Genomic DNA, 14,333 nt, shown 5'->3' with positions numbered 1-14,333 from the left:
ACTGACATTGTGTGTGGACTTAGTTTCTCTGCATCGTTTATTATGGATCCTATTTGGTATATTTTAAGGTTTTCGGATTGCCGATTCCAGTTGAAACTTTTACGGTATGTTTTCCAAAAACATAAACGGGAAGAAATTAAGGCACAGAGAAAGACGTATTATGCCACCTTCCAAATCGCATGTAGTTCACAAGAAGTCTCTGACTCTGTCAAAATGTAATTATCGGGTCTAAGATACAAACTGTTCAACTACACAGGCTTTAACAGGAAAACACTGAAAAGTATGGAAATTGATTTGTCATTGTAGAACAATTATTTTATGGAATATTTCATCATTTCAGATTTTTGATAAACGAGATTAGATTAAAATTGTATTTATACATCTTCTTTGTAATCTAAGTGATTTTCTGTGTTTCTGTTACATCATTTCAAACCCTCATTCAACGTACAATTTGTTTTCATTTCATTGGTAGAGCATTTGTCCTTATAACTAATCAGTTTACCTCGACGCAGAAAACCCAAGAATAAGATGCTATGTTCTTGGAAGATTAATGTATCAAGTGACAATTTTAAAATAAAAAATTCAGCGATAATTTGTTTAAAAATACTTTAGGTAGCAATAAGCGCGGTGAAATGTCTCCGGTAGGTGTATACTGAGATCGAGTTGTATGGCTGCTTTTGTTTTGCGTCACTACATCTTGTTACCTTGTTTGAGCAGACACAGTGGAGTCATTTAATTTGATATTTGATGAATATGGTAGATAGGTTAAAAAATCATTCTCGAGTCAGTTAATAGCGCCATTTTTTAACATCACAACTTCTCCTCAAAACAAACAAACGATATAAAAACAAACATGATGGAACCATCAATTGTCGCCAGATAAAAAATTTAACATAACATAATTTCCACAGAGAAATTAATATTTGTAAGAAAATTTGTTTTCAAAGCGTAATATGCCTTTTTTGTGCGTTCTGATAGTTGTTCGGCTACAAATTTCATGTTTTCATCTGATGTGCAAACAACACCATTATATTTATATTCATCTGTTATGTTAATTATTTGGTGTATCAATAAAATCTGTACAAAGTTTTATCAACTGTTTTACCACTTAAAATCATAATATTTATTGTTTTCATATTCACACACAGTTTTCAGTCAGAACAACATTTTCCTAACACATTTAAACTGTTTTGTAAACCAACTGGTGAATCTGAAACAATAATGTGATCATCAGCCAAATATAGTAACTTGGCATAGTATCAGGATAAGCAGGATATGTGGTCCATGATGTCAGTGGTCCTATATTTTTTCTAAATCCACATTGATACTAACTTTGCAAGTTATTTGATTCGAGATAATTATCCAAGCGTTTCTGTAAAAGGTACATAAGAGTTTTCCTAAACACCTTGTAAAACTGAGACCTCTATCATCGTTTTTGGGAGTTGATTTTAATCAACTCTCCTATGCAGTTACTCTGGCAAACAGAAAGTGAAACAGTGTTTGGTGCTAAGCACAAATCATCACGGCTGACAAGACTTCGATTACTGATACACAGTTTGATGGAATTAATTCTATCTTTAAATATTACACAACATGATTCATGTGGGGTATTTCTGTTGCAGGTAATACATTGAAATGTTGAACTTTCTGATTTGATGCCAACATATAATAAATTGTGCTTGAACCATTTGTATTAAAAATGTGAAATAACCTTGAGAGTCACAAAGAAACCTCCCAATAAGTATAAATAATCTATACGTTTTACAAATATTTGTGAGCAACTGCCCTTGTAAGTTTGATGTCTTATCGAGTTGATATCTGTTTTAAAATGCCAGGTTCATATATATGATTTCTGGTAAAGGGCAGTCTGAAAATGTATCATTTAATGTCATGTTGTATAAAATTTCGGAGTCGCGCATTAAAATAGAAATTTCTCCTTTAGATTTGTAGTTGGCTCATTTTCAAAATTTGAAAATGTTTCTTCTGATCTAGTTTTGTTCACATAACGCTTTTATATAACAGAAACAAAAATAATACGAATCGTTATTTTGTAGTGAATTGGCATTTTGAATATTTGTTACCAAATGCTAATCTCACTTTGAGACACTTTTTAAAGTATTTGTATATGTATATTTGTATATAATGTATATAAGTAATCCACCTGATGATCCAATCCTTGAAAGAAAATGGATGGCTTCTGTGGGATTTTTACAGGTTGTAAGAGTATCTGTACTGTTGGTGATAAATTAAGTCATCATTAAATGCACACTTCTGTGAAATTATTTCTACTTTTTAGGTAAATTCCTCAATTCAGAAAATGTAATCAAATTGAAGATTGATTCGACGATGTACTATCATCAACATAACAATGACGACCTGAGAAAAATCCTAATATATTTGTTGTTTTCGCCCGATTTCGCCTCTCCGGTTCACTAAATCGTCATACCATTAATATGGAGATTTATAAATTCAGTCAGATTACGTAAGGAGCAAGGATGTAGGACCATGTATGATCCTTCCGACTCAGTCGTGTGAGAGCCTCCTTATGACAGGTCTGTACATACACAAACTTGTATCTCAATTATATCTCTATAAATAGTGTTCAGCCAGTACTTGTTTAGTTTAATCCATAGATGATTACCAGATATTGTTTTTTTTGGTTATTAATATAAACTTTACACGTTCTTGAATCACGAACACCAGTTGATGAAGTAGACCGTGCTAGATCGATATCTGTGATATATGATGCTGCCACGTTCAGTAATCCAACACAAAAGTGAGAGACTCTCTCTGTGAGCGTTTACGTAATTTAACACTACCTACCGTTTTTGGAATTGAATTCTGTAATTCTGTATGTTTGGGCTTTTTTGTATTTGTAATCCACATTGTACATTTTGATTGCTGAAAAGCGATGACGTATAAGAACATGAAGAAAGGAAAAATAAATATTGTGTTTAAGGTATATGACATAACTACTAGTAAACAAGAGGCCCATGGGCCACATCGCTCACCTGAGGAACAACAGGTATGATAAACTCAGCTTAATGGAGTCATAATACAAACTATCTGGACAATGTACAATAATACATGTAGATCCTGTATAAATAAAATCCATTTTCCCCTGGATATTCTTATGTTTATAATCATTAGTCCCTTTTCTAACAAGATGATTTTATAGTCATATCATATGTTGAGTATTGCAGTTCTCAAAATGATCCTTAACAATAGTTTATATATTAGATATAAACGTACATCAAACTCTGAACCTTCTCGGGAGGCCAAAGAAGTGTCCTGGGGCCAAAGTCTTAACAATTATAAAGAAACATCTGGCTGATTAGTTTCTGAGAAGATTTTTAAAGATTTACCCTACATATTCCTTTGTTAAACTTTGACCCCCCATTGTGGCCCCACCCTACCCCTGGGGATCATGATTTTCACAACTATGAATCTACACTATCTGACTGCTTTCACACAAGTTTCAGCTTTCCTGGCTGATTAGTTTCTGAGAAGAAGATTTTTAAAGATTTACTCTGTTTATTCCTATGTAAAACATCAACCTCCCATTGTGGCCCTAACCTACCCCCAGGGTTATGATTTTCACAAATTTGAATCTACACTACCTGAGGATACTTCCACACAAGTTTCAGCTTTCCTGGCTTATTAGTTTCTGAGAAGAAGATTTTTAAAGATTTACTCTCTATAATCATATGTTAAACTTCTTCGACCCCCCATTGTGGCCCCATTCTACCCCCAGGGGTTATTATTTTCACAACTTTGAATCAACACTACCTGAGGATGCTTCCGAAGAAGTTTCAGCATTGCCGGCTGATTAGTTTCTGAGAAGAAGATTTTTAAAGATTTACTCTATATATTCCTATGTTTAACTTCGATCCCCCATTGTGGCCCCACCCTACCCCCGGGGGTCATGATTTTCACAACTTTGAATTTACACTACCTGAGGATGCATCCACAAAAGTGTCAGCTTTCCTGGCTGATTAGTTTCTGAGAAGAAGATTTCTAAAGATTTACTCTATATATTCCTATTTTAAACTTCGATCCCCCATTGTGGCCCCATCCTACCCCCGGGGGTCATGATTTTCACAAATTTGTATCTACATTACCTGATGATGGTTTCACACAAGTTTCAGCTTTCCTGGCTGATTAGTTTCTGAGGAGAAGATTTTTAAAGATTTACTCTATATATTCATTTGTTAAACTTCGACCCCCCATTGTGGCCCCACCCTCAGGTGAGCCTAAAAAGGTTAAGTTTACAATACAATAAGTTGTTAAAGTTGGTTTCTGGAAGAACAGACTTTGAAAATTTTCTTAATAAATATTGACAATTTTTTTTACTTTTTTAAGCTTTAGTTTTTAAGATCTGTGTACAAACATAGAATTGTGAGCAAATCTCTGTATCTTGCTTATAATTCGAAGCTTAACACTCAAATATGGTTAGTAAATAGAAATTGTAAACAATTAAACACAAGAAACATGCACTACATGTATAACAAATAAAGAACACAATTTATTTTTTCGAAATGAATCATATATATACATGCATATACCTACATATTTCCGTCAGCGATATCAAACTCTATTTAAACTGAATAAACTCGAGAAAATGCCGAGCATCTCAACAAAACCTATTGCATTAATCTACATGTACCATTACGCAAAAGATAATGCCGAATTACCGATAGAATGAATTGTATTTCAGTACCCCTACATCCGATTTTGCTCAATTTGCGCAGGTAAACAGTTAACTGTTTGATTTACCGAAGTCTCTGTTTGATTTGATACGTAAAATCACGAAATACAGACGATAGTTTCCAGGTTACAAAGCATAATGAGAACGAAACGAAAATCAGAACAAGCTAACACCAACGTCATGTGTGAAAACTGTCAACGCATTGAAATATTTAGCCTCAATTTACTTCACAAAATCGGCACCAATATATTATGTATGTTTCAAAATTTCCCTTCATACGCGAACTGTTGCACAACAAGCAAATTCATCATAGTCAGATCGACCCTTTTTCGTATAATGTCATGGCTGCTTTAAACAAAGAACCTCGTTTTAGAAGTATGGAATCATTTTACCGGATGCCGAACCCGAAGCTATTAAACTGATTGAAACACGCCTTTCCTTTATTATTATTTTCGTAATAACTCAGATTTGAAACAGAATTACCACTTAATTTTTGCAATTTATATTTTCCTTCCCATAAGGATAATTTATGCTAAACTAGGTTGAATTTGCCTCGGTAGTTCTTGAGAAGAAGATTTTTAAAAATGCACCCCCCTTTTTCTACAGTTTCAAGGTTTTCTCCGCTTTGAATACAGATCAAACTTTTATTTCTGCAATTTATATTCGCCCTCCCATAAGGATGCTTTGTGCCAAATTTGGTTGAAATTGGATAAGCGGTTTTAGAGAAGAAGTTCAAAATGTAAAAAGTTTACAGACGGACAGACGGACGGACAGACGGACGGACAGACGGACGATGGACAAAATGTGATCAGAATAGCTCACTTGAGCTTTCAGCTTAGGTGAGCTAAAAACCTAATCCGGTTCAATATTTTTAATACTAGTCTATTTTTACCTTCATTTAGCCTTATACTTATGTTCTTACGTCCAGATTTAGCATTTTTTTGCATATGTTTCTGTTGCCCTACTTGTCATCCAGTAGAAATATAAAAAATACTTAGAATATCAAGAATGAGCTAATGACACCACATTAACTGATTTATGTTCTCAACAATCCGGTAACAGGATCTGTTGATTGATAGAAGTACAGTACACAAAGAGGCCATGTCCTGTATTATCACTACTGACATTTATTCCGAGATCGATTGCGGGATTACCTTTTTAAATTTAAAATAGGGGGAATCATTGTCACACGAGTTGATAGCTACATATTATAAATTGATTAACATACAGATGCATGAAATCGTTGGGTATTTTATGTAGAAACTGTAAGTCATACTTTGCAAAGATTTAAGCAAGGGCCACGTCACTTGACAAGCATTGTAAAAATACGAATATCAAAGTAAAGCACTTTTAAGTAGCATCAGCCATGACATCAAACTGAAAACCAAGTATGCACGTGAAAGTTAAGTCAGGAAAGTTTAAGGTTTGTACAGAGTAGTTACCTGTCCAATTTTAGAAACCGATCAGTTCATTAGAAAGATTGTAAAAATACAAAACATGGAACTGTTTCTACATGATTGCAAAGGCACTAATACTAGAAATTAGAGATCATACTAAGGACCTCTGTACTTATAAAGACTCATGTTTATGGCTATATCTAGTTATTCCAGAAGCTTTACTAAATACGGTACATATAAAAAGTTTGCCTCTACAAATATAGAAACTTTAGCAGGTACACAAGGAGAACTGCATTTTGTTTTTTAAAAATAGAAATGCTCTAGTAGATGGAATGAAAAAAAACATACTTAGTACTTGGAAATAGAACTTAATGCCCCGTACTTATATTATGTCTGGTACCAATAAAGTTATTTCCGGTGCAGATATATTTGTGTCTGGTAAATACTCAGTATATAGCTGTGTCTGGTACAGATATGTTTATGTCCGATACAGATAAAGCTTTGTCTGGTACAGATATATTTATGTCCCTTACAGTTTAAGCTATGTCCGTTACAGATAAAGCTATGTCTTTTATAGATTAAGCTATGTCCAGTACAGATAATGCTTTGTCTGGTACAGATAAAGCTTTGTCTGGTACAGAAAAAGCTTCGTCTGGTACAGATAAAGCTTTGTCTGGTACAGATAAAGCTATATCCAGTACAGATAATGCTTTGTCTGGTACAGATAATGCTTTGTCTGGTACAGATAAAGCTATATCCAGTACAGATAATGCTTTGTCTGGTACAGATAAAGCTATGTCTGGTACAGATAAAGCTTTGTCTGGTACAGATAAAGCTTTGTCTGGTACAGATAAAGCTTTGTCCGGTACATTTAAAGCTATGTCAAGTAAAGATAAAGCTTCGTCTGGTACAGATAAAGATATGTCCAGTATAGATAAAGCTATGCCCGGTACAGATAAATCTTTGTCTGGTACAGATAAAGCTCTGTCCGGTACATTTTAAGCTATGTCCGTTACAGATAAAGCTTTGTCTGGTACATGTTAAGCTATGTCTGGTATAGATAAAGCTTTGTCCGGTACAGATAAAGCTTTGTCCATTACACCATTACCGATATTGATGTGTCTGGTATAGAAATAGCTTTATTCGCTACAGATAAAGCATTTTTCGCTACAGATAAATCTTTGTCCGGTACAGATAAAGCTTTGTCAGCTACAGATAAAACTGTGACTGGTACAGATTAAGCTATGCCTCATACACTGTATAACACATTAAGCTTTGTCGGTACAGATTAAGCTTTGTCCGGTATAGATGAAACTTTGTTCGGTAGAGTTAAAGTATATCCGATACAGATTGTAGCATGCTTGGTCATCGAATCGAATCAAGTCTTTGATAGTGATGAAGATTTTTATTCAATGTTGGTTCTTCAACGTAAGAACTATAAACAATACAACATTTATTAGTAATTACATAACAATCATACATTAATTTTATTCACAAAAATGTCAGTAAATAATCAAAATCATTTCTGTTAGAAAAGAAAATATTATGTTGATACTTCACCGAAACATGTAAACAAACCTGGCGCTTTACCTTACTTTACCGTACAAAGAGGGATAACTCTAAGTTACTAATAACACAATAATTCCACTAGTAGCAACTTAGGTAGTAAATGAAAACGATTTGATTAAAATACAGTACATGTAATGAAATATTGATACAAATTACTAAGTGACCAATCATTATCAATTAAAGTAACGTTTCACTACATATGGGTCAAAATGGCGCCATGTATAAAATCCACCCTAGCAATACTTGAACGTAAATGCTCTAAATACAGAGTAATCGTTATGTCTACATTAAATATATGTATATAAACAAGATCAAAGACGTTAACGTTACAGTAAGCATAAATACATATGTATATAATTGTAAAAAATACCTTGTTCTCCTGACCAAGTCAATAAGCGTTACAATTCGTTTATCGTTTTCGTCAAACCATGTGCACAGAGATGCTGGGCGGAAGTTACATGATACACTAAGTTTTACCGGACCCAAAAATAGAAAAATTTCCCATCCGGAATTAATTACATAAAATCATACATACATGCATTAGACAAATTGTAAATAAAGGTTATTTTAAACATTTGAAGTTTTGAAGAAATTACAACATTTACACAGATAAAGCTATGTACGGTACAGATAAAGTTATGTCCGGTACAGATAAAGTTATGTCTGGTATTGATGAAACTTTGTTCGGTACAGATGAGCTATGTCCGATAAAGATAAAACTGTTTCCGGTAAAAAGCAGAAAAGATTAGAAACTTAGAAAGGTCACTGTTGGTCTAAGACTCACATGAACTAATTTGATATATAGTTAAAAAGTGGGCCCGTCTACGATTTAGAGCGCTGATGCCAGATCTAAGTATGTCCAGTATTGGTATAGGTATATACGAATCTGATCTAGGTGTTTCCTCTCCAGGTATGTCCGGTGCTGATAAAGGTATATGTCTGATACAAATATAGATATGTCTGGTACAGGTATAGATATGTCTGATACAGAATATGCACGTTCGGTACTGATCAAAGTATGTCTGGTACATACGGTTATGTATAATTATATATGTAAAGAATATGTATGTCTGGTACAGATTGTGTAAGTCCAGCAGATAATATTTGTATCCGGTACAGATTATGTTTGTACCGGCAGACTATGCATGTCCGATACTGATCAAGGTATGCTTCTTTTTCAGCGTGAATAATGGGCAAAAAGAAGTACATCATTGGATCCTGTGTGGTCGTGGTTATATTAATGATAGTAGTCTTAATTTCCACATCCTATCACAAACTAGCCTCGGATGAAAGTAAGTATACAGTAGACGTTGCATTAGAGCAAATCTACTGATCAATACTAGTTTAAACAATATGAACAAACAAGAGTCCATTGGTCAGTATTGTCAATTCTAGCAAAATCTCTGTATACTGTTTTAATCGAAAAATAGTCCCTCAAAATAAGATTTCCTCAGACCTTATTGGTTACGCAATGAATTTAGAAAACACATTGACTGGGCTAGATAGATTTCGAGATATGATGCGGCTGAAATGGTGTCGTGAAACTCAGTCCAATCAACTGAGGTCCAGATTCACTGGTTGTGACTTAGATAAAGGGAGGGGTTCAAACGCATGCTGATCGGTAGTACTCTAAAATATAATGGGATTACTAGTATTAGAATTAACACCGATAAACTTATGCTTCGATGAAATATTTCCAAATTTGGAGATTTTTGTTGACTGAGGTAAATGTGTCGACAAATATTTATGTTTTCTGTGGGCAGTTGGCTTACAATATGACGTCATCAACAAGAAATTGGGCTCCTCTGCAGAAAGAGAAGGGCTACACAATGGACCTCCGGGGTTCGAGTTTATCGTCTTTCCTAGCGTCTTCAGGTCTCTGGAATTCTCTTTGAAGGTAGGCTACTCAGAAAACGTGATGATATTATTTGACTTGCGCAAAAAAGTTATGATGCGTCAATAAAAAAAATTGATCTATGTTTCAGTGCTTAAACAAAGATGGCGTCGAGATTAAACTGGATGTGACGTATCAGTACAAAGTGCGCGCTGTCAATTTACGCACGGTGATTCTGGACTTCAGGAACTTCACTGGCTACAAGAAAGTGCTCACCTTTGCAGGTTGATACGCGTGATTGTTAATTGTCAGTAGTGAACGGGATTCACTCATTTACTAGCATACCTTAACCATTAGGGGCCATATTGATATATATTTACATTTTCAACTGTCTTTGTCTGTGATAACATTACGAATCAATTTTTAACCCTAAAACCCAATAACTTCATAAAGCATGAGTGACACATATAGGCGTGTCTTACAGCATAACCATGACACGGTATTGGCCGAGGCGCGTAGTAATACATAGAGTGTGCTACATAAAAAAATAGTGATTTTAAAATAATGTTGTTTTAAACTGTACAAATTAAAAATAATATAAATATAAGTAATAAGGAATCATACTTTGAATATTATGAGGTGATAATTTCGACCAGAGCGTGGTCAAATATATCATAAGGCCCTTCGGGCTTTATTGGATTTGACCACACCCCGACTGAAAGTATCACCTCATAATACTCAAAGACTGACTCCTTATTCCTTAAATAATGATCTCACTTTTTATTTTTTTTTTATTTTAGGCGAGGCGGCTCTCCACGAGGCGTGCAGCTACTTCAACACCTCACAGTTTCAGAGTCAAAGAGCTGAATTTCAGGAGTTTGTCCGGAAGAAGCTTATTGAGAGGTACAATATATTGTACGCGGACATCACCGACTTACAGGTAACAAGTTAACGTGAAATGTACACGTAGTTTACATCTCAAACAGTGATATTTGCTTACTTATGACAACTTTTAAGTTACATCAAATGGAATAACGTTATTCTGAAGAGAAAAAATAATGTCAATCATTCAAATATCATATTTGTCGTACCTTTGAGAGTATATTATATACTTATGTTACGCTAAAAATTCTGAGTTACTTGTGATGTCAAATAATTGTGAAATTTCAATAAACTACATACCAATAATCCAATATCTGAATATGTGTAAGGGTTCCTTACCCAAGAATAGTGTTTTATTCTTTCACGCTTGCTGTTCAGGTGAGCAATATAGAGAGACCTCCGGAGTATGAGAGCGCCATCAGGAGCAAGGAAAGGGCCCGAGAGGACATTCAGGTACGCATGCTCAATGCTGCTTTATTTGGTCTAGACGCTACCTTTAATACGTGAATCAATAAATATGAGTTGACAAAATGAGGTGAATTAATACAAATGGTTATTATATTCACCTGACCTAGCTCCTGTGACCTCATTTGAGAAATCTTATGTGTGTGTTTTTTTTTTCGTAAAATACATGCATATTGATTAGTAATGCAGTAGTTTTCTAATACCAAATAACTTTTGAGGAGAATTTATTTACAAATAATTTGATACTGTATCAACCAAAATAATGTGATAACTTGTTAAAACGTACAAACATGCGTATTCCTAGCTAACATGTAATGGTTTCGTTTATCCAGGTGGCTCTAAATGAGAGACCGAGGCTGTTGACGGAAGCAGAGACGGCGAAACGTGAGGCGGAAACTCAGGCGGAAATAATTAAGAACAAGGCTGAGTCTGATGCCAGAATTCTGACCAACAAGTAAGGCCTTATAAAGGGACCATATAGAGAAGGCTTGTAGCTAAAGAAGATATGTCATCACAGTAAAAAACCAAGGTTCCTTAGCCCTATAAATTAGCTATTTCCCTGGCATCTGTATCATTGTCTTGAAAATTTACAAGAAATGTTTCAGATCCAGTTATGTTTTGTTCAAATTACAAGACTTGATTTCTACTCTGAAATAGAATCATACTAAATATTTAGAGCAACATTCGCTTTCTTCATGTTTAGCCTTATTGTAAATAGTACGAGGTAACGTCGTTATTATATTGTTGTCTTGAAGTAATGTGTTTTTAGTTCACTTCAAGCGAAGGTTTTCATGAGCTTTTCTGGTCACCTTATTTTATATGTATTGTGAAATCATTAGAATTCGTGGCGGCTCAATTTTCGCGGGATTCACTGGTAGCATTTCCTTACGAATTTACGTCCTCGATGACAACAATCTTTGATATGGTTAGCTTTCTTACTGAATTTGAAAACGGACACATCCACAAAATTACATCCCCACGAATAAACAAAAGCCCACAATCCACAAAAATTGGCCTACACGAATTTAAATGATTTTACAGTATCCGCCCATTTTTTATGGCCGTCACTTAATTAACTTTTTTAATTTTTTACTTTCTCTCTAGAACTATTTAACCAAACAGTGCATTCTTGGGTCAACGGAAATCAATTTTACCTTAAAAAAAAAGATGATAAAAAACTAGATAATGATAAGTGCCTCAAAGATCTCAAAACTCAATGCACTGTAAGTGCTGAATTAACAAGAAAGCTTCTTTGTATAAACATGTATTTACATTCTACTGTGTTTTCCCATTAAATTCCGTGATGCTTAAATGCCTCTAAATGCAACTCCTATTCACTGCGTATGAATTTACGAGTAATTTACATAAGTAGTTCTCAAACAGTGATTTCTATGTTATCGGTTAAAAAATGCATTTCATGAATGTTGTCAAAAACACCATGTTTTATAATTATTCAACATAAAAGTTGACTTTATTGTTAAAAGCAACATTTCAAGAGTTATTTATCATGGATTATATTTTCATGCTCGTCGATCTCATCTCAACAGTCTATGTGAAAACAGTTTAAACCGGTTTTACAAAACAGCTGTTCTTGCTTTTACTTCTTGCTCCGTGATCTGCACTTTATATCGATTTATTTAAGTAAACAATTGATTTCTTCAGTAATAGAATGTAAATATAAGCATTGAAAGATTTATTTTTGACGTCGTCGTGTCAATAACTGCCGTCAGGTGAGCAGACAAATTATCATAACGCGCTAACGCGCGTTATTCAATTTGTCTGCTCACCTGACGGCAGTTATTGACACGACGACGTCAAAAATAAATCTTTCAATGCTATAGTATACGGTATTTTTGTAACTTGTTCAAACCGTGGCCTTTAGGCAAATAATTGGACCACAAGTGGAGTGCAAAGTTCTACATAGGAATAAATAGGGAAATTATTTTAAAATAATTTTCTTGATAGAAATAAAAGGTTTACATTTGGTTTACTATTGCTAACGTACTAGTTAGTATTCTGGTATAGTAGTGATTTTAAATTGTCCAAACGAGATCAATAGTTCAGTGCAATGAATGGTTTAAAAAGTTCATCATTGAAATATACATGATGTAATTTTAAAACAATCTTTACAAACTTCATGTTCCACTATGTGATAAGCACCCTGACATAACGGAAGTTCTTGGTTAATCAATCCATGACCCTGAAACAGTTGTGGGGCATGTGGCGAGAGGGGGGGATGTGAACTTAACGTAGATGCGAAAACGTTTGATATTTCGTCTCAAGTTCTATAAAGCCACAAAAATCTATAGCGTTGTTCTGGTAATTGATTAGACCTATGGACCTCATATTTCAATAAAAATATAGGGAAATGTTTTTGTGTTTTTTTCCTTCAGAGCCAAAACAGAAGCGAGTGGAATTCTCCTTCAGTATGAAAAAGAGGCAGAATCCTATCAAAGGATTCTAGGGAACACGGGGTTAAACTTAACCACCGAGGGTTTCATCTCGTACCTTGGGGTACGAGTTATTGCTGATGCTAAGAACCCGGTCTACATTGGACTACAGAGTCCGGCCAAGTCGTCCTACAACTAACTTGGAGTGAGATTTAAATTATATTAATGTTACTGCATTACACACACACACACACACACACACACACACATATATATATATATAAATTGTATGTGAAATTGCATTATGGCGTAGGTAAATAATGGCCGGCCATTTATTTCATTTCAGATGATGCACCAAGCTGCGTTATTGCTTTGATTTGAGGAGGAGGAGGAGAATAGAGTTCAGTAACACTTATCACACTGTCAGACCATAGAGCGCTTAATCTAACAGTTATGCATTTGATTTTATAAAGCTGTGATACATATCTACTCTAGTTCGTCTGTGCAAACTTATATTAAAATGTTTTATTAAATGATTTTTTTTATTTTAAGTGTGATGTATTGAAACAACTATTTGAATATAGAGTGTTATCCAAATTTACCTTTGTTGAAAACTTAATTTTTGACAGCTAATGCTATCACGTGTCATATACATATATTCTTTTATTCTGTGTAACGATTAAAAACGTTCACACCAATTTGAGTTACGTACTTTGTATCTGTTAACAGAGTTTAATTATTATATAAATTATGTATTGTAAGTTGTAAAGTTTAACAATGCAGAAGAATACTATAAACACGCACTAAACATTCACCAATGGAGAAAGGTTTGCCACATACGTATATTTGAGGTAAATATTGAGGAGTGGATACTTCAACATTGAGGAAGGTTTACGGTATGACACGGGAAATAATTTTGCAGATTTTCGTTACATTTATCTTTCTTATTTTTTAACATTTATGCTGGCTTTCAACATTTTATTAGTAGATCCTACATCAGAAAATAACCACGATTGATCATATGATAAAGTGAATTTTAGCCCCATAATTAAATTTGTTAAACGTGTTTTTTAATAGGGAATATAAAG

The 14,333-nt window shown here is 34.2% G+C and overlaps 2 protein-coding genes across 3 annotated transcripts; both read left to right on the top strand.

Moving 5' to 3' along the window:
* The first annotated feature begins 2,473 nt into the window (after positions 1-2,473).
* On the top strand, positions 2,474-13,870 carry LOC105320739 (prohibitin-2). 2 transcript variants are annotated; one of them, XM_011418790.4, is made up of 9 exons: positions 2,474-2,552; positions 8,856-8,966; positions 9,438-9,571; positions 9,660-9,792; positions 10,309-10,448; positions 10,769-10,843; positions 11,188-11,309; positions 13,249-13,450; positions 13,592-13,869. In XM_011418790.4, the coding sequence occupies exons 2-8, from the start codon at positions 8,864-8,866 to the stop codon at positions 13,442-13,444; spliced, it is 903 nt and encodes a 300-aa protein (XP_011417092.3). In that variant the 5' UTR covers positions 2,474-2,552; positions 8,856-8,863; the 3' UTR covers positions 13,445-13,450; positions 13,592-13,869. The 2 variants fall into 2 exon arrangements, with proteins under 2 accessions (XP_011417092.3, XP_034303079.2); XM_034447188.2 differs by lacking the exon at positions 2,474-2,552 and adding an exon at positions 8,425-8,527 and having other exon boundaries at positions 13,592-13,870.
* LOC136272675 (uncharacterized) lies at positions 6,691-7,107 on the top strand. The gene has a single exon (XM_066074686.1). It carries the CDS (start codon positions 6,691-6,693, stop codon positions 7,105-7,107), a length of 417 nt encoding a protein of 138 aa, XP_065930758.1.
* Positions 13,871-14,333: the final 463 nt, after the last annotated feature.

Source organism: Magallana gigas, chromosome 2, assembly GCF_963853765.1.
Source record: "Magallana gigas chromosome 2, xbMagGiga1.1, whole genome shotgun sequence".
In the NCBI taxonomy this organism is placed as follows: Eukaryota; Metazoa; Mollusca; class Bivalvia; order Ostreida; family Ostreidae; genus Magallana; species Magallana gigas.
The sequence above is the reverse complement of the archived record's forward strand: the minus strand, read 5'-3'. Positions and strand labels throughout refer to the sequence as shown.

Coding starts and splice junctions, on each gene's coding strand:
- LOC136272675 (XM_066074686.1), top strand. CDS start 6,691: ATGTCCAGTACAGATAATGCTTTGTCTGGTACAGATAAAGCTTTGTCT.
- LOC105320739 (XM_034447188.2), top strand. CDS start 8,864: ATGGGCAAAAAGAAGTACATCATTGGATCCTGTGTGGTCGTGGTTATA. Junction 10,449..10,768: donor CGGACATCACCGACTTACAG/GTAACAAGTTAA, acceptor CTTGCTGTTCAG/GTGAGCAATATAGAGAGACC. Junction 11,310..13,248: donor GCCAGAATTCTGACCAACAA/GTAAGGCCTTAT, acceptor TTTTTCCTTCAG/AGCCAAAACAGAAGCGAGTG.